General features: G+C 27.2%; 1 protein-coding gene across 1 annotated transcript in view; it reads left to right on the top strand.

The window, feature by feature from the left end:
* Positions 1–3,169: 3,169 nt before the first annotated feature.
* Positions 3,170–20,235, top strand: part of LOC112600896 (cAMP-specific 3',5'-cyclic phosphodiesterase-like) — a gene marked incomplete at its 3' end in the record, with an annotated part of 264,327 nt that continues 247,261 nt past the window's right edge. The window contains exons 1-2 of the mRNA XM_025348224.1: positions 3,170–3,286; positions 3,340–4,469. Coding sequence (XP_025204009.1) covers positions 3,170–3,286; positions 3,340–4,469 — 1,247 coding nt within the window. The remainder of the gene's footprint in view (positions 3,287–3,339; positions 4,470–20,235) is intronic.

Here is a 20,235-nt window from a genome sequence, read left to right as displayed (position 1 = left end):
AATAATGCACAAGCTTTTATGACATTGTGTTGAATAACTACAAATATTAATTGTTGGTAATGGGAAAATAATGATACAAATTATTAGAACGGTATCATGTCATAAGTTGTAAAATAATCTAACTCAGTATAGATGTATGGCTAAAGCTTTTAAAAAATATTTAACAATTTAATTTGGCATACAATCCACATCCAAGAACTTAGATTCAATTAAAAATTACACATACAACTATTCAAATTGAAATTATATATTCATTAGTTCTTTTTTCCTGATATAGGCATTCACATAAATATAAAATATTATTAAATATTATAAAATATTAATTCAATACGACTCAAAATAATATCTGAACGCGATATTAATAAAAATGAATTAAAATAACTAACGAATTCGTAAAATCACGAAAGTATAAACAAAATATAATATATTTTATTATAATATTATTATAGATTAATGTATGGACAAAGTGTATGGCCCGTTTGAATTGCGATCTATAAAGTGAGTTAATTACTATAAATTTCGGTTAGGTGAAGTGGCTATGTTTTAAACACATGTTCGTTGTACAGTCTGTTTGCTGTTTACGAAGTCTACGATGATTAGTAGTTTCGAAAAAAAACCGCACATTTGAACCAATGGTTTCTTAATGATATAAAACAGACTACATCCTTTGTTCGTAATGCGACGACACGAATAATATATGTATTATGCCCTCGAGACTTACAAAGCTCGCCAAATTATCTTTGTGCTGTAATAGTTGTGTGGTTTTTTTTCTTTTTTTGTGTTTGTTTTTAGTTTTCTATATAAATAGTACCCCGAGAAACGTGGCTTGCGGTATAGTATTTAACACAGTATCGCCATTACGTAGAAAAAAAATAATAATGAAATATTATGCTATGTGATGCTGTATACAAATTATTATACCTTTAATTTTAAACTGGTAAGACTCGATCATGAATAACCTAACCGTAAAATTTCGATCTGTTATACTATCTATTGCACAAAAGACAACAACCTGTACAATATCATACATATATTACATATTATATATTTACATAGATACGTAATTACTAATAACAGATTAACCAATTAACGGTCACCGCCAGGAAGATAGAAATAATATAAGAATTGATTAAATTGATTATTATAACAAATACTTTAATTGTGGCTCAAAATTGTTGACGTAATAACTTTTATCATAATAAATAATTAATAATATAACACTTGTCTTAACGATACAACTGCTTTATTATTTCAATTAGAATAATAGATTTGATAAGATAAAGTTTATCTGATAAACCAATGCGATTAGGTAAGAGTTTTCAAGAATACATTTTTACTAAATAATAATTTAGTCGGAAAACTAAAAAAAATTAAATATTTTCAAATACGATTTGATCTAATTATCAATTTATCTACCATGTTATACCTTTTTTCAATTCTTTATGTGTCGTTAAGTCGGTATGTTATACCTGACTTATTATTATCCAATTTATGATATAGCTTCTTAAAAAAAAATATTAAAAAATATTATTATAACAAATAATATATCAATCTAAAAAAGTATTAGAATAATTGTCTTTTGGTTTCAATTATCGTCTACGATTTTGTAACTTAACATTATATTTTACCATGCTTGTTACAATATTTGAGACAAGTTTAACTTTATTTATCCATTTTACTATGTACCTACTACATATTTGACAATTTATTCTATAGAGTTTTACATAAAATTTAATACCACTCATATTGCCCCTATCGATAGATGTAAAATTGTACTTAGATATAAGAGCTAGTTACGAACAAAATTTAATACACTAAGTCAGGTACCTGGTGATCATTCACAATGTTCGAGAATAATGTACGAAAATAGGAAATTTGATTAAAATCATCTGTTTTGTCGTATAATATTTAATGTATTTAATCTGCTCAATTTGAAGCGACATTATGATTCCATACGTGAAATGAACTTTTTTTATTGTAGTTATTTTTATGCAAATCAAACAATACGTTGGCAGTAACGATATACAAATTATGGTAATATACGAGTTTACCGAAACGTGATATTTATACGACGCTATAAAGCCATAGTTTCGCTAACTTTTCCACGTGCTCCAGAGTATGTGAGTGGATATGTACATGTACGATTGAATACATGTTTTTTAAACAGATCAGGTTTTAGTTTTAAATTTATCTGTAAGTTACTTTTGAAATTATACTTCACCACCCACGTTTTTTTACGATTAATACAATTTGAATGATTTAATACAATCATGATATTTTATTATGTTAATGTTCGAACGAAATACTTATTGTCTATAGTTTAATTCTGTAGAAACGCACATTATTATTTATATAGTAATTCAATCAGTTAAGGTTGACTTAGTGTAAAAATCTCTCTATTCAATAGATAATCAATAGTGTTCATGTATTTTTAATCAATAGATACATATCAAAAATAATTTAACTACTAAATCAAATTGAAAGAACCGTTATGTTTTATAAATAAAAACATAATTTACGGTTAATATTGCACCGGAACTATAAATGATAGAGGTATTTTTTTTGTTAGTTACTATAATAATAAGTCTAAATAATATGTTTATAGTAAGTTGGTTATCTTATTAATTGAGTAACAATATTTTTATATGATTTTGAAAAAAATAATAATAATAAAAAATTTAAATGAGAATATTCTCAGCGAATGTTTTTCACAAAACAAATATAGTAAAATTGTATTTTGGATTTTAATGTTATATTTTTTGGTCTTAATGATATGTCACTAATTAATTATATTTAAGTAGTATTATCGGAATAAAAGTTTGAAGACCTCTATTATGAGGTAATAACTAACTTGAACGAGTATATAAAAATTATCAGTTATATTCATACACACGAGATACAACTCTGGTACGATCAGAGCAGTGGTGGTCCATAATGTCAATAGAACTAACAGTTCCGTAATATTGTGATGGTTTTATACTATGTTAATATTGTGTATAAGTTATATATATACATAAAAAAAAATAATAATTATAATATTGTATAAAAATTAAAAAGAAAATAATTTGTTTTTCCCAAATATAAGACAGTTCCTCTGCACAGGACGTGAGCACACACATCGGACTGGCGCGTGGTAAAATCAAAAATGACCGAATGAAATAATTTTATTATGAACGTAGTCGGCGGACGTTTGAAACAGCCGAACCGGAAGTTAGAGGACGATAGCGATCATCCCAGACTGAAGCGGAACCGAGCGCAGGAGCAGCGTCGAACGACGGTGACCGTGGCCGGTGTGCAACTTCGGGGTGATCGTTGATTGAGCTAGTAGTAGTATAATAGTGGCCGGATCAGCGGAACGGACGGCTGCGTGATCATCGTCCACGCGCCGGTTGCACCGGTACTAACGGCGAGCGTGGTCGAGCAGCCGGCGGCGTGGGGGGCGCGTCAAGCAAGTGCAGCTGGTGGTGCTGCTGCTGCCGAAGCTGCCGCCGCCGCCGCCTTCGCCACAGCCGCCAGGCAGCCGCCGCCGCCGCTGTCGACGACGCTGCAGCAGCAGCATCCGAAGCCAGCGACGACCAGCAGCAACAGCAACAACAAAGCGGTAACCACCACAGGACGGAAACTACAGCGGTATTGGTAATAACGTCGCCGTCTTTATTCACCATATCAGCGCCGGGACGAGTCGAGGTCGCCGCTGTCACCCTGTCGTCGTCGACCGGATGCCAAGTGCAGTCGTCGCCGTGTTCCGTCATCGTAGACGCCGACCGGAAGTCGTCGTCCACCCCGCACGCCGTTCCAGTCGCTGGCGATCTAAACCAACAGCAACAACAGCCGCCGCACATCGTCGCTGCCGCCACATCGGGAGCAAAACAGCAGTTGCAGCAGCAACAGTTGCACGACATCAAGGAGGAAGAGGACGACGATCAGCCGACTTCGTCCGCGGACGGCGACCGTTCGCTGACGGTCCGCGAGACAGCTGGTTGCCAGTCTCCGACGTCGTCGTCTGGTGGTATCCCATCGGCGACGACCACGACCTGGCCCAGGGCGGCAGCGACTACGGCGGTGGTGTTGGCGCACCACCAACACCAACAGCAGCCGCAGTCAGCTCAGTCGCAGTCGTCGTCGTCGTCGGCGCCCACCGCCGACCGGAAACGCAAAAAGAACTTGCGCACTAAGAGCGTGACGAACGCCGTTAGTTTGGACGTGTCCGGAAACGGTGGTTCGGGTATCCAGGAACGTGCCACCAGCAATACGCCATCTTATACCCACGACAGCAGCAACGACAATAGTCAAGCGCCCGGCCCTGCAGCAGCAGTAGCAGCAGCTATAGCGGCGGCGGCAGCCGAAACCGCTGCCGCTTCCACCGCAACGGTCGCGGCCAAGATGCAAGCGGAACAGGGCAGCATTGGCGACCTGCAGAAGTATCACAAATTCCTCCGAAACCGCAGGCATACATTAGCAAACGTCCGGTAAGTACGAGCACGATTTTTGACCCATCATGCGATCGACTGATTTATAATATTAATACGTGTGTAAGGAGTAGTGGATTTTTGATACAACCCATGCTTAAACCGAATTCATACTGAACCGCAATAGTGTAAATTATCGATATTTTTGGAAAACAAAATAATTTTGAAATTCGTAGTAATTTAAGAAATTACAGTATTTGCAGTGAAAGACTAAATCGTATTAATGGTAACTAGTTTAACATACTATGCTCCAAGTAGAATCGGATTCTACCCTTCGTAGATATGTAGAATATATATATATATATATATACACAAAATTACTTACTTAGATAATATTATGGTAACGTGATATACTGCTTATTATTCGTAAGATTAAGCTAACAATAATTATTGTGTTAAATCGTTATTTAAAATTCAGCGTAAAGTGTAAAGTTGTCTTATATTATGAATATTATGTTTTTAAATGATATCATTAAAAAATATCAAGTTTTTACTATTATGCATTTAAAAAATTATCGATTAAATCGAAATTTAAATTGTACCACATAACAATAATAACAATTAAAGAACCTAAAAGCTTATATCACTCGGTTGAAACTATGTATACGGTTTGCGTGGTAAATAAAATCCGGCATCTTGTAAACCTAAGATTTTTGCGTAAAAAACATTAATTTTAGATTTTAAATCAGCTTAAAAAAAGTTGAAACCATTTTAATTTAATTGCTTATTTTTGTTTTAGTTTAATTTTAACAAAATATAAAAGAATCGGGAACAGAAAATATTTTTAATTTATTGTTATAATCTAAGATTTTTTTTATAAAAACTTAAGACTAATTGTATCCATATACTTAAAAAACTTATTTTGAATAATTTTATTTTAAATTTTAAATTTTATGAAAATTCAATACAATTAAATACAGTTGTACTTACTTTTAATCTATAATTGAAGTTTAAACTTCGCCAAAATAACGATATCCTGACTAATACGTGATTAGACATGTGTTGTGGTTTCTCCAATATTCGTGTAAACTTTTTTTTTATTTTCAATCAAGATCAGTGATTATGAATTAACTATAAAACTTCTAAAACATACCAACTTATAAAAAAAATTGGATTTAAAATCTTAAGTATTATTGACTTCAAGTAATATTTCGAGATTTTGTAAGGTTTGGAAATCTTAATTATTATATTTTCAATTTATATAACGTAAAAATATGGTCGTATCGTATTTTACCGTAATATAGCTTAACTATTAAGTATTTATTTCCAGTTACACTTCACAAGATAACTTGAAGAAAATACTTAAGTTTCGTCCATCATGTTCAATTAATACATACGTTAAATAACATCATTCAGTTATAATATGATGATATATTATGAAATTCGATGGTTATAATTATTAATACCCGGATTTCCGTCCAATCGCATCTTTTTATGACGTGTTTTAATTCTATAAAAACAAGTTATAAATCTAAATCAAGATACAAGAAATGTAGATTAATTTAAAAAAGTATTATGTTTCACAAAATTGTACATTTTAGGTTTTTTTTTTTTTTGTAAAAATGCACTAAATAGTACTTTTGTACAAATATTTTTGCTGTTTAATCTATATTACTATCTATCTACTTTATTACATAAAATTAAATAATTCAGATCTACTCTGACAATTTTAATTGTATTACATAAAAATAATCGAAAAACATATTCAATAAATCAGGGGTATTCAACCCCCAGTATATATGACGCAGCTCTCACTTCCGTTTAAAAACCATCAATTAATTGTATAATATAATAATTAAAGTCCGGATTCCCATGCAATTGCATCTTTTTATTAAGTGTCCTAAATTCTATGAAAACAAGCTACAAATCCAAATCAAGAGATCTAGATTAATTTATAAAAAGTATTATATTGCATAAAATTGTACATTTTGGTTTTTTTTTTTTTTTTATAAAAATAAACTAAATAGTACTTTTGTATAAATATTTTTGCTTTTTAATCTATATTCTATTACTATCTATCTACTTTATAACATCTATATTATGTTGTTATATGAAGTATTGGACTTTTATATATAATAATATAATTATATAGATAATATAATATATGTATTATATATATTATATATATAATACGACGTAATTTAGATAATAATTATACTCCTAGATAATACGATAGTCGATAAATTATCGATAAATATACACATACAAGAATACAGTTTATTCGTAGCAATCGTTGTCAACTCATGTTTTATACAACAGTTTTATAATCGATACTTCTAAATTAATATTATTTAATTTAAAATGCTAAAAATTGGACATGATTTAATGGAAAAATAAACTTTGAAATGTAATTGATTATAAATTTTAATCAAATATTGTAAAATTAGTTATATACGCATACCTTCTGTCAATTAATTACTATTTTATTTAAATTATATTAATGTTTTTTTTTTTTATTTTTAAATTATAATTTTATTAAAATGTAAAGCTTGTAAAATATTTCTACTTATTATTCACTATGGTAAAATTATGACAAAATGTCTTGTTTTATTATAATTTAAGCATGCAATTTGAATATATTATAATTAAAATGTATGTGGCTCACAACAATTTCTACTCATATGATGTGGTCCAGTCTTCACAAAATGTTGGGCATCCTGCAATAAATAATTTACAATTTAAAGGGAAGTTCTCGTTTGTAAAACAGACTTTATATATTCAGAGAACCTTACTAAAACTAATACAAACATCTAAATAATTGAGAATATAGACTTAAATTATAATTGGAAATTCGGAAAATCATATTTTGTCAATTTTAAATAACTTCAATAGTGAAGAAGAAAAGAAGGTTATCATGTGAATTCTATACATAATTTTATAAAAATTGTAAAACTATGTATATTCCAAAAATATAACATACAAAAAAAAAACGAGCAAAATCGTAGCAATATAAAGCATTGTGTATTCGTGTACAACATCTGAAATGATAAATAAGAAATCTGAAAAGTGAAATAGTATTATTATTATTATTATTGTTTTCATGGCATTTTTCTTGCGTGGTTTGAAACCTATTGAAAACGATTCAATTCAATAGCATAAATTAATTTATGGTTTGATGAAATTTTATGGAGGTACTTATTTATTCACAACAATATGTCCTTTTTAAATCAAAATGAACGACTTTCTTATACGTACATTTGCGCGTGTGTGTGTAATGGCGATGGTAGTCCTGAAAATGATTTATAAAACTATTTACACGATTCAAAAGTTATCCACGAAAAATCTGTTATATTATTATGAGGGTACGTGTGTGGAATAAAGTATAAAAATGGTTAACTAAAGTATACCGTGAACAGGTTATATTATAACTAAAGACCGGATTTTTTGTGCAGCTAACACCTAAAGAACGTGTCATTAAAATGTTAAAATATCCAAAATTGTGCAAAAACATAATTCTCATTCTAAGGTACTTCATATTGTATTTATTTATTTATTTTTTTTAATATTATCATTTATTAGTTGACATTAACTATTAAGTACCTATTATATTAAAATATAAAATTAAAAAAAAAAAGATTAATTTAATTTAAATAAAATAGTAATTAATTGACAGAAGGTATGGGTAATAACTGACTTTATAATGTTTGATTAAAATGTATAATCAATTACATTTCAAAGTTTTAGCATTTTAAATTAAATGATATTAATTTAGAAGTATCAGTTATAAAACTGTTGTATAAAACATAAGTTGACATCGGTTACTGTGAATAAACTGTATTACTGTATGTGTATATGTATCGATAATTTATCGACTATCGTATTATCTAGGAGTATAATTATTATCTTAATTACATCGTATTATATATATAATATATATAATAAATATATTATATTATCTATATAATTATATTATTATATATTAAAGTCTAATACTTCATATAACAACATAATATAGATGTTATAAAGTAGATATATAGTAATAGAATATAGATTAAAAAGCAAAAATATTTATACAAAAGTACTATTTAGTTTATTTTTATAAAAAAAAAAAAAAACCAAAATGTACAATTTTATGCAATATAATACTTTTTATAAATTAATCTAGATCTCTTGATTTGGATTTGTAGCTTGTTTTCATAGAATTTAGGACACTTAATAAAAAGATGCAATTGCATGGGAATCCGGATTTTAATTATTATATTATACAATTAATTGATGGTTTTTAAACGGAAGTGAGAGCTGCGTCATATATACTGGGGGTTGAATACCCCTGATTTATTGAATATGTTTTTCGATTATTTTTATGTAATACAATTAAAATTGTCAGAGTAGATCTGAATTATTTAATTTTATGTAATAATTAGGGTAATGGGGCTGTCTTATTTAATTTAAAAGGTATGAAAGTGACTTGAAAATATTAGCATAATTAATATTTTAATTAATCGTATTTAGAAGTTTTAAGTAAGTATGTAATAAATAAATAATAATAAATACTAGATCCAATATTACCTTTGTTTTATGTGTTCGTAAGCCATTTGCATGTAATTTTTTATCCTTAGTATTAACATTTCAATAACTAAAAAACTCTTAGTAAAAATTTTAAATTAGGTACATCAAACATTTTACAGAAAAAAAAAATATCCACTAAAATATTCACTGTAAAAAGAGGGAAAAAATATGAATTTTAATAAACTATTATTAAAAGAAAATAGCGTGGATTATGATTGTAAAGCACTTTGTAAATAAATATAAGCGCACAACCCATGATCTACAGACATTCATCAAACGCGTTTTTTACTTTTAATGTATGGTTTGATATAACGTTATTAAAGTTGGCACACATGTAGGTATTATTGAAACTATAACTAGGTTTGTTATTATTAGGATAACTTTTCAAGTACTTTATGTTATTTGACTGATACATAAAACTAATTATAATATGAGAACAACTATATATATATATTTTTTTAGATCTATTCAAACATAACTTTAACAAAGTAATAATGTTGGTAGAGACTTTAACATTGCAATAAACCTTAAGTTGATTAAATATAATGTAGGCATTAAAATTAATTAAAACTCGGTTTAGCGTTTTATCACCTTAGGTGTATGTTTAATTTTTGTAATGTTCGTATATATTATAATATAATATATGTTGTATTCAACGTAAAAATACATATTTGTTTGGAGCCAAATTTTATGAATCATAGTTAATATTTGTATAGAGTATGATTGAAACTGAAAACACGAAAAATTCTTACAGTAGAAAAAGCACCACTCCGAAATCTCCACCTACAAACCCACAATGTTTGCTCACGTGTCAGCGCTCATGTAGATATATTTGTCTTTCTATAAATTATATTTTACACTTCCATACATCCGGCTCGGGGATTTAGTTCTGCACATACTCAAATCCTTCATAGTGTAAGACGAGGAAAATATAAAAGCTTTTCCTCCGATCATTTCGCTTAAAATTAATAAAGATTTAATTTATATTCTAAAAAGCACGTACTTTGCAATTTGCATTATAAGAGTAGATTGTGATGTTTGATTGACTTACTGGAAAAATTATATAGAACAATACATACTTTAATACTTATTGTCTTTATTGACGCCTACCAGAAGAAACATAACGATTGTTTTTACATCTTCGTTTTGTGGAGATATTATAATAATACTTGTTTGATAGAGACGTGCCTACCTCATAAATTATTTTTATATACCAGGATCTTCAACTCATAGTGTCGTATTTACAAAGTAAGCTGACTAGACCCGGACTCACCCAATTTGTATTTGACTGTTTGGTTTTTTTTTTTAATTACTAGTAAAAATGTTATTATTAATATTATTAATATTTATTATTGAAAATTATTATCATTTCTTTATATATTATTTCTTAAAAATGCTTAAAGCTGTGATTTTTTGTCTATACTTACTAATCATCTTTGTTTAATTGAATATCAATCTAATTTTAAACAAGTTGATTTAAATTAGTTTTTAATAGCAATATAGAGTAAATTGGTCGATGATTTTTCTTATACTCGTAAAATAATCATTGTGATTTCGGAAATTAATCTACACCAGGTGAGTTATCTTTTTAGTTCTCAATAAGGCTAATTTTTTACGCTGTAAAAGTAATTATATTATTCGTATTTAAAGAATTTTAGGAGTTTGCATTAAATATAATGATACAACACAATATAATTTATTATTATATAATCAGGGTGTGCGATGAGAATATACTGGTAATGGTTTTTAAATGGTTTGGGAGTTTCAGTACTTGCTGCATGAAAACGATAAATCCTTGTCCTGAGGAAGAAGAGGGGTATATAAATGGCGTAGTATTTGCACGAACTCTGAGTATCGATAATTATTAATAAATACATGTATATGATGTACGCATTTTCGAAATTCTTCTTAAATATCATACGAGCATATTTTAATATGCCATAGCCCATAATAATATATTTTAAGATTTATATTTTATATGTTATAATTATTTAAGACGAGTATTTTCGGGTAAAAAAAAAAAATGTGTTAAAAATTAAAATTTAATCTTTATAATTAGTGTAGTTAAAATGTATTCATTTTGGATTGTAATCAGAGTAGTACATTTTATTGCAGGTTTAAGAATAACGTCTTTATTATTTTTTTTTTAGTTTCTTCAGATATATATTTCTTAAAGAAAAAACTTTACAATAATGAACTTAAAAAAAGATCATTGGTAAAAATTAAATTTTGTTTGTACTTTAGTGGTCAAAAATCTAGCTTTTAATTAAAAAAAAATCATATATTATATTAAAATTTATCAATTTAATTTGATTGCTGTGCTACTTAGATATTATATTATATAAATAAAACAAAAAGGATTAAGAAAAAACAATGGATAGTGTTCCATAATATTGTTAAAAATGTCATAATATATAATAATATCTGGCTCTAATTAAAAAATATAAAATAATATTTTTGATTTACAATACATTAAAAGTATTTTTAACAGAAGTGTTTTATAGATTCACAATATTTTAAGTTCGCTTAAAAAATATAAACATAAAAAAAAAAAAAGATTCGTGTAAATCAGGCTAACTGCGCCGCAATTATTAAAACTAGCTTTAATATATTTATAAATATTATTATGTGCATTTATGTACAGGATGCAGTCAGCAGGGAGCACAGTAAATCAGAGTAGTGTGTTTACAATTTGTGGAAAATTAGATAATATCAAGTGAATTTCAGACCAAATTTGATTATAGAAAATTATAATATTTGATTCTGAAAACGGTTTGTATCGCACTGCACACATAAATACGATTATTATTATTAAAATCCTGGACGGAGAGTGATTGTATATTATGTGTGGTGGTCTCGTTCTGAAGGTTGGAAATAATTTGAAATCACTGACTAAATGTTTTAAGATATTTTATTACTTACAAAATATAATAATTGTGTAAGCGAGCGGAACACTGACAGCGGGATTCGTCCGATACGGCGGCTATTTGATTATTAGATACTGCGGAACAGGTGCACATGATTCAAAAACGATTTATTATTATTTTCAATTTCATCTCGGAATCGTATTCTTTGTTTTTAAGCGATGGCGATGCATTTATCTTTTTAAAAATAATAAATAACTGTCGATTTGTATTGATTTTAATAATTTAATTTTTTATTTGCTGCAATTGACGATCATAATGCCATAATACTATTAGTTTATATAGTAAAAAAAAAAAACTACGACATTGGTGTAGCTAAATTATCTATTCAGGACGCCGTGTTATAATAATAACAAAAATAATGTTTATATTTAGTTGAAACGTAAAATATAAACATAGGAATGTCATAACTTTTTTTAAATTCCTATAAATAATTAAATGATACATACACAAGTTCACAAAAGTTCTTCTGCAACATTTCCCACGTTACCAATATTGACAAATATCACATAATCGTACGTGATCATCATTAACTATTGTTATAATATTAAATTAACTTTTGATTAAGTTTATTGAAGATGATCGGCTCATGCCTTTATCTTATTAGAGGACTAATTATTTCCGGATTATTTTTGCCATCACAATTCACGGTACAGATCCAATCATAATCTTATTAAGTAACTTTAGATCAAAATGAAGAAGTCACCGGCCAGGCTCTATCTTTTCGATGTTCTTAGTGAAAAACCACCAACAACCAACGCATGTATTTCATAGTGATATATATGAAAAATTTATTGAACGTATTATTATTATGAATTAGTATATAAATGTTACAATAGTCACGAAATGTTCGTTATTTTCCTGTTGTTAAATGGTTAAAAACTAACTGATCCTGTACGCCGTAGCTTATGAAAAATTAAATAATGCTAGTAGATTTACCCTGGCTTAAACTCTGTTAAATTTAAATTACATGTCAATAAAATTTTTCAACACTTTTGAGTCTTTGAATTTTGATTTTAAAAATCGGTTAAAACAAAAAAAAAAAAAAGCATAGACGATAAAACTAGAAGTAACACTAGATACTATTAAGATAAAAATATAAAAAAAAAATGTAAATGGTACTCGATAATATATATAATTCACATGTATCTATAGATAGAAAAAAAATAATCCTTTTATTGGATTCTATGGTGGACAGGCGGAATCATAATATATTAAAAAAAAAAAAAAAGAACTGAAGATTTTTTAATGAGGCTGAAAAGAAAAAAAGGAAAAAAGCTCTCACGGAATTGCAATTTTACGGGCGTATACAAAAAGACCGTCATCGCGTGCTCGGAGTATCGCGTGTTCAACGATCCGTTATCAGGCATCTTCTACGTTTCCTGGGCAACCATGATGCATGTATATAAATTTATATGCGTACTCTAAATCAACCAAATATTATTATATTTTATATATCTACCTATATATTATAATATATGACCGGAGATCTTCAATGCGAATGGAATCAGTAAAATCATAATAACATATAATAATCTATAACGATATATTTTCAAAAAATTACAATTTTTTTCTGCTGCGATAAGAAGATGTACTTATTACATGCATACACCGTTACGTTGTTTATATGTGATATATTATCATATGACGTATATTATATACACACATATTATAATAAACGTATAAGTATAACGCATGGGACTAAAATCGATTATTCTATTCTGCTATACCACATAATTGAAAATTGAAACAGATAAGAAAATTATATATCCCGAGAAGTTCTGCAGGTGTACGATAATCCAAGTACGCATTAAAATACCCCTTGGTTTTATAAATTGAGTATTATACATATTACGTCACTAGTGTTAAATTATTGTTGATAATTGTATATTTTGTGAAAAGGTTCACGCTAAAATGTCTGTTTTATCATTTCACGGCAACTGTTATACATAACTGCTGCAGCAGTGTTATTACTTATTAAAACTACTAGTAGCTATCATAGTCTTAATACTGAAATACTGGAATGAATAGCGGTAATAATTTTGTTTTTATGTATTATCATAATAATGTTTATATATATATATATATATATATATGATATTGTTACGTACCATGTTATTTTACACATATATATTATACGGAGAGGTGATGTGTATACCGATGGAATAACATATTCAAACAGTGTAGTATCGAACGGCTATGGCGATCACCTGCACATCGTGATACTTAATATAATGAATAAGACATGATCACACGTCCTGGACTTCTCAGAAATGATGAGTAAACGATAGTGTTAACATTGTACTATTTAATATGACAATCAAGACTTGATCACACGTCTTGTAATTCTTAGAACCGATGAAATCGCAGGAAAGGCACCCAACTGAATAATACATTTAATTTAGAGAGCTCCTTTAGGTCACCTCCTCAGTCACCACTCTTGACGGTTAACCATATATAAGGGAGACCAGGGCAAGAGCTCAGCAGACGGTTAGGGATATTCGAGACGCTCAGAGGCTGGTCGTAACACCACTCACGGTCTCGTCTATCAGTATTTCAGAGGCAGGTCGTAACACCACTCACACCATCTTGTGCTTATAAAATTGTATTCTTGTACGAGTTAATTGTATTAAATAAAGACTTAATCTTTTAACTTGCAAACATTAGTATTTCTATTTCTACGTTGATATATGTATCGACGTTGACATAACGGACGCAACAATATTATAATAGTCATATCACTATAAACTGTCTACGCATGTATATCATGTATTATGCAAAAAAATTATGATGAGATTATGTAGGTCATGTATTATACGTGGATGAAAATAAAAAAACATGAAAACCTATCATAGCCACAATATTATTATTATTATTGTCCACAATATACATAGGTAAGAACAATAATCGAATTTTATTAAAAGTAACTTTACACATGAATCGTTTGACGGAAGTAATTACTCATCCTGCGTCCATAACGTTATATATGTTAAAATCTAGATTTTTGCTAGAAATTTTGGTTTGTAGGTTATAAATCTAAAAGGTCACGACACCATTTACGTTTAATATATCTTAGTGGGTTTATCGGGAATCATAGGAACTAATAGTTTTTTACAATTGAATTTAGATAAATATATTAATTGCTATGAAAACGTTTATGATATAGTTTTGCTTCTTCTTGTAATTATCTTGAGATTTGAATGTATATTAAGATAAGAAACATAAGTTAGAGCATTCTTTGATTTTTTTTTTTTTTTTTTTTTTTGGTGTGATATTTTAGAATGTTGAATTTTTCTGCATTGCTCTATAGTTGAAAATAATTTGTTCAAATGAAAAATTAATTAGGGATTTTTAAATATGTTTAGTGTTGTGTATATATTATTTATTGTTATTATTATATATTTATAGTAATCATAGGTTATAATTTAAATAAAGATTTTGAGATTTTAAGTAAGGATTTTAAGATAGTATATAATTTAATTTTAGTTATAGATACTTTTCTATAGATGAAATAAGTAATTAAATACTATCCATAAACAGGAATCATTGGAAAAGAAAATTTCTGGATGTAATTGCAGTGTGGGTGAATTTAAAAAGTAATCTTCCTTAATAGTTAGGTTATTTCAAAGATTAGGTTAAAATATAAATAGATCAAAATAGTTGTATATTATATGACCTTGTAATCTTAGTAGTCTACAACCAGGGTGTTTAGTATATTCGGTTTATCGGCAGCATAATATATTATTACAATAATATAGTTTATAGATTTTCATCGATGAATGTATACCAAAATAAAATGTGGAGTTAGATATTTAAATTCGAATTACTTAGAATAAAGACTAAAACTATATATTTTGATATAGATCAAAACTCATTACATATTTTGATAAGCGCATTTATATATCTTAAACTTGTTACTGGTATATTTACACGAATTATGTACTTTGCTAGTAATATTGAAATTGATTTAAGTCAAAATAATTAAGCGCTGCACTAAAAGCATTACTGCTAAATAAATATTTATGTTGAACCAACAGTAAATCTGATTTTGTAAATACAATACTGGAGTATATGGTTTTTATGGTAATTTAAGTGCGCCACCGTTGTCCAAGTATAACTATGTTAGAGTTAGTAGACGGTACACTAAATATCGAACTTTTAACGCATTTACTGGGTTTCGTGGTCCAATTAATTATGCATTTAGTTGTTTACAATATGATGGTATCGACTGTGGTCCAACATTTTCTTCGATTGTCAATAGAGGCTTTTGGGCGCTGTTAGTATAATATAGAATCAGCACTTAAAATTGTGTGTAGTACGAAACACTTTATGTACTACGAAAAGTGAAGTGTGCTTTAAATAATATGTTTTTCGGTAAAATATTACAGAACTACTTAAAAATAATCGGTCCATTTGTTTAAATAAACTAAAAAATTATAATATAATAACATATGTATGACACGATATGGTAATAATGTGTTAAAGTAAGTTAAATAATTTATTTGTTTTTTTCTGAGTTAATTAATAAACTAATCAATAACAATTTAATTGTGTTACCTAACAGTTATAAAATAATACATTTACACATATTGTTATTCAATTTATATTATTCGTTTTTTATTTAAGAAATCCACAAGCATTGGTGCATGTTTTCAGAGCATTGATTTTTATTGTATTTAACTGATACGGGACTATGTGCATAGTACGAAAAATTGGATATTTTAAGGACTATAAATAATATGTATGTATAATTAGTGTTGTTCTCTATTTTTTTTAAACACCACAGTCAAATGTGTAATAATGGTATCATGTTTAAATACAAAATCAACGGTTAAAACACCAAACAGGTACAACAAGTGCGAGTAATGTAATTTTATTATAGTCGGCTGTACTTGCAAAAAAAAAATATTTACGTTTCGATTAGTCACTATAATAGTACATTCGTTCAAGATTTAATAATATAACTCAAATGTATTATTGTTTCAATTTAAAAATCATAAAAACCATTATTTTAACTATGTTTATAAGAGTTTTCATTATGTATTTCAACTCAGGAAAAACGAAAAACAATTTATATATACATGGATTACTTTCAATTCTTTTGGATTTGGAAAATTAAATTAGTATTCTATAATATTTAAAATAAATGATATACAAAATTCATATTTTTTTTATTTAAGACTCATGGAAATATGGCCCATTTTGTGTTCATTTAATAATTAATAATTACCAATAAATAACAAGCTATAAAATAACAAAATATTTAAATATTGGATATTTTGCATTATTTTTGTAAATTTATTGTATTTTAGATTGAAGGTTTTTGGTGGTTATAAATTTGATGATGTTGAAAGTTGAATGAGGATGTGTTTTTAGAATTTTGGTTATTGATTCAGAAATATTAAGGCTTCTTTTGGCGTCAAAATATATTCAGAATTTGATGAATATATGATTTGCCGTGACTAAGACTCCAAAGTGCCTACTATATTTTATATTTAATTATCATTGTATTTAAGACTTCAATGCTTCTTGTATCGCTAATCATTTTAATTAATTTTCGCTTTAATAATTCAAAGGTTACAAATAGCTTATGGTAATTAAAACAATTTTTGTTTCATCTTTTATTATTGGATGATAAAAAATAATGTATAAATATATAATATAAAAATCATAAAAAGTATAAAATCTCAGTATCGAGTCTTTTTTTTTTATTTTATCTTTGAAAATAAGATGCTTTTGAAGTGAAAATTTTATGTTGCTGTACTATTTGTTGTATACGTATTCAAAAACATGTATAACATCGATACGGTACTTATATAAAAATAAATTTAATAATAATAAGCTTAAATTTAGATCTTTAAAATACGATTTATTTTATAAACGCATTTGGCGTGGTATTATTAAAGTTATGAGTTAAAATCATAGTATATTAGGTTTCGAATGTTAAGTTGTGTATTAAAATATTATTATGTTATTATATTAAATATACAAAAAAGAAATTAAATTTAAGTTTGCATAAATTTTGTAGTTAGGTAGAATACTATATGTTTTTTTTATATCTACAGATTTAAATTTTCAAATATTCAAGATATTAACCGATAATTAAAAAATAATTAATAAAATATTCTTCAATAATAGAGTGTTGATTATAAAGAATTTTAAGTCCGATACATTTACATTAAATTTATGTAATTTATTTTAATAAATAAATTTGGGTAACTTGATATTTTTTTTAGAATTATATTATATAACTTTTATTAATTATCAAAACATTTAACCACAACTTGTATTTCACCACAGTGTAGGTAATAAGAAAAATGATATACTCGTAACTAAGGTAATTCGATAACTGTGTTAAAGGGTTATGGAATATAAACCTAACAAACTAAATTATCAACATTTCATCAAAAGAAAAACTTATTATCTTTTGCAGATGAACACTTAAGTGTATCATGTTTAACATAAAGATTCGAATGAATATTTGTGGTTTGGAATATTATTTTGTGAGGGAATTTTAAATGGGAGTGAGAAAGAGGAAGGAGAAAAACGGACAGATGAGGCGTATTAATAATGTTTTTATTTTTTTTTTTTTTATTTTCTCTTGTACGAGTTTTTGGTATGATAATAATATTATAATAACGTTGTTTTTGAGACCCTTATAGAAATTACAAAGCTTTACAGAAAGCTACCGTTTCTTCGTTGCAATAATATTATTTAATACATAGCATTGTTATTCACAGCGTAAACGAAGTTATTATAATATAATTTTTTTTCTTCGATTTTTCAATTAAATTAATGAACTATCGATTTGGTAGTCGATTTGGTTGCAGTTGCATGACTGAATTTCACCAGGGTAGTTAAAAATTGTCTACATTTTTTCTAAAAAAAGTTATGATACGCTCAGAACAAGATAATTCTTAAACGTAACTATATTAAAACTATTTCATAACACGATATCTTATACTATATTTATATATTTTTTAAATATAGCTATAGCTATTAATAGATGCTATTAGTTCCATTAGTAAATATTTTATTTTATATATAGAGATAGAATACTTCATTGATTCCGTCAAATTGCATTATAACATTTATACTTCTATATTTTTCAAATACATATAATAATATCTAAAATTATAATATTTATTAAGTTATATGTATAATAACATAAAAAAAATAATTTTTAAAAACTGAAATAAAACTATTTTTACTAAAAAAGTGTTAATCTGTATACTTGATACTTAAATATATTCTCGAACAGTATAAATTATTATTAAACCATAGTCAATGAAGTTTAATATAAAAATAGTAACCGAAAAATCAAAAATATATTCATAAAAAAAAATATTATATTTACTTAATGCTACGTATATTAAATAGAAATTCAAATCAAATCAAACTAAATAAATACACATTACTTCCACACTTAGTTACGTCCCTTGTTCAAATATATTTATTTATAAAATCCTTTTTCTTTCCTCTACCACAGTAAAATATCTTGTTCCAACACTTGACCAACTCTTAACATGAATTCAACATATGCTACATATGGTTAAACATTTAATCTGTAATAAAATCATACTCTTTAATATCAAACTTCTAGTGTACAAAAATGTGTTAAAACCTATCTAGACATACGCACTCCAGTTTTAGGGCAATACTAAAAAGTCCAATTTAAATAAGACACAAGCTTTCCAAAATAACGCCTAAATAATGTAAGTAAATGATCTTCTATTTATATGAAATTGTTCTATACACATAGCTTGTAACATAAAAACAATTTACGATGAAACTAAATGTTTCTATGGAAAAATGGATAACCGTCTTTCTTCCCTCACAAATCCGATCATAAAGGACCTATCATCCCTCATAATTCCAAGTAGATCTTCAAAGAGACTTAAACGTAAATTTTGCAGACATTTGTTATATTAAACCAAAATAGTTATGATAATAATAAAAAGTAAAATTTAAAATATACACATGACCTAAATCAAATTTAAAGTGTCATGTTGGATGGCTTCTTTCTTTGAATTAAACAACTTTTGTTCTTTTATTTTCTTAACTCGTGTTGACTTATCATGTCTATACAGTATACAATTTAAATTGCATATTTTTTCCTGAAAAAATATAAAACAATTTACTAAGAGTACAGTATAATTATATGCTTAAAAGACATGTTTACAATTAAAAATACAATAAAAAGATTATTGATTATAATTATATAATATTACTATATAATTATTATTGAAAACTAAGTATGAATTAAAAATTATAGATATCGATCTCTGAGAATACCTGTTTATTTTATACTCAGTTTTCCACTGATATCAGCT

The sequence above is a fragment of the Melanaphis sacchari genome, unplaced genomic scaffold (genome assembly GCF_002803265.2).
Source record: "Melanaphis sacchari strain LSU unplaced genomic scaffold, SCAv2.0 Contig73_pilon_pilon, whole genome shotgun sequence".
NCBI lineage: Eukaryota > Metazoa > Arthropoda > Insecta > Hemiptera > Aphididae > Melanaphis > Melanaphis sacchari.
The sequence above is the reverse complement of the archived record's forward strand: the minus strand, read 5'-3'. Positions and strand labels throughout refer to the sequence as shown.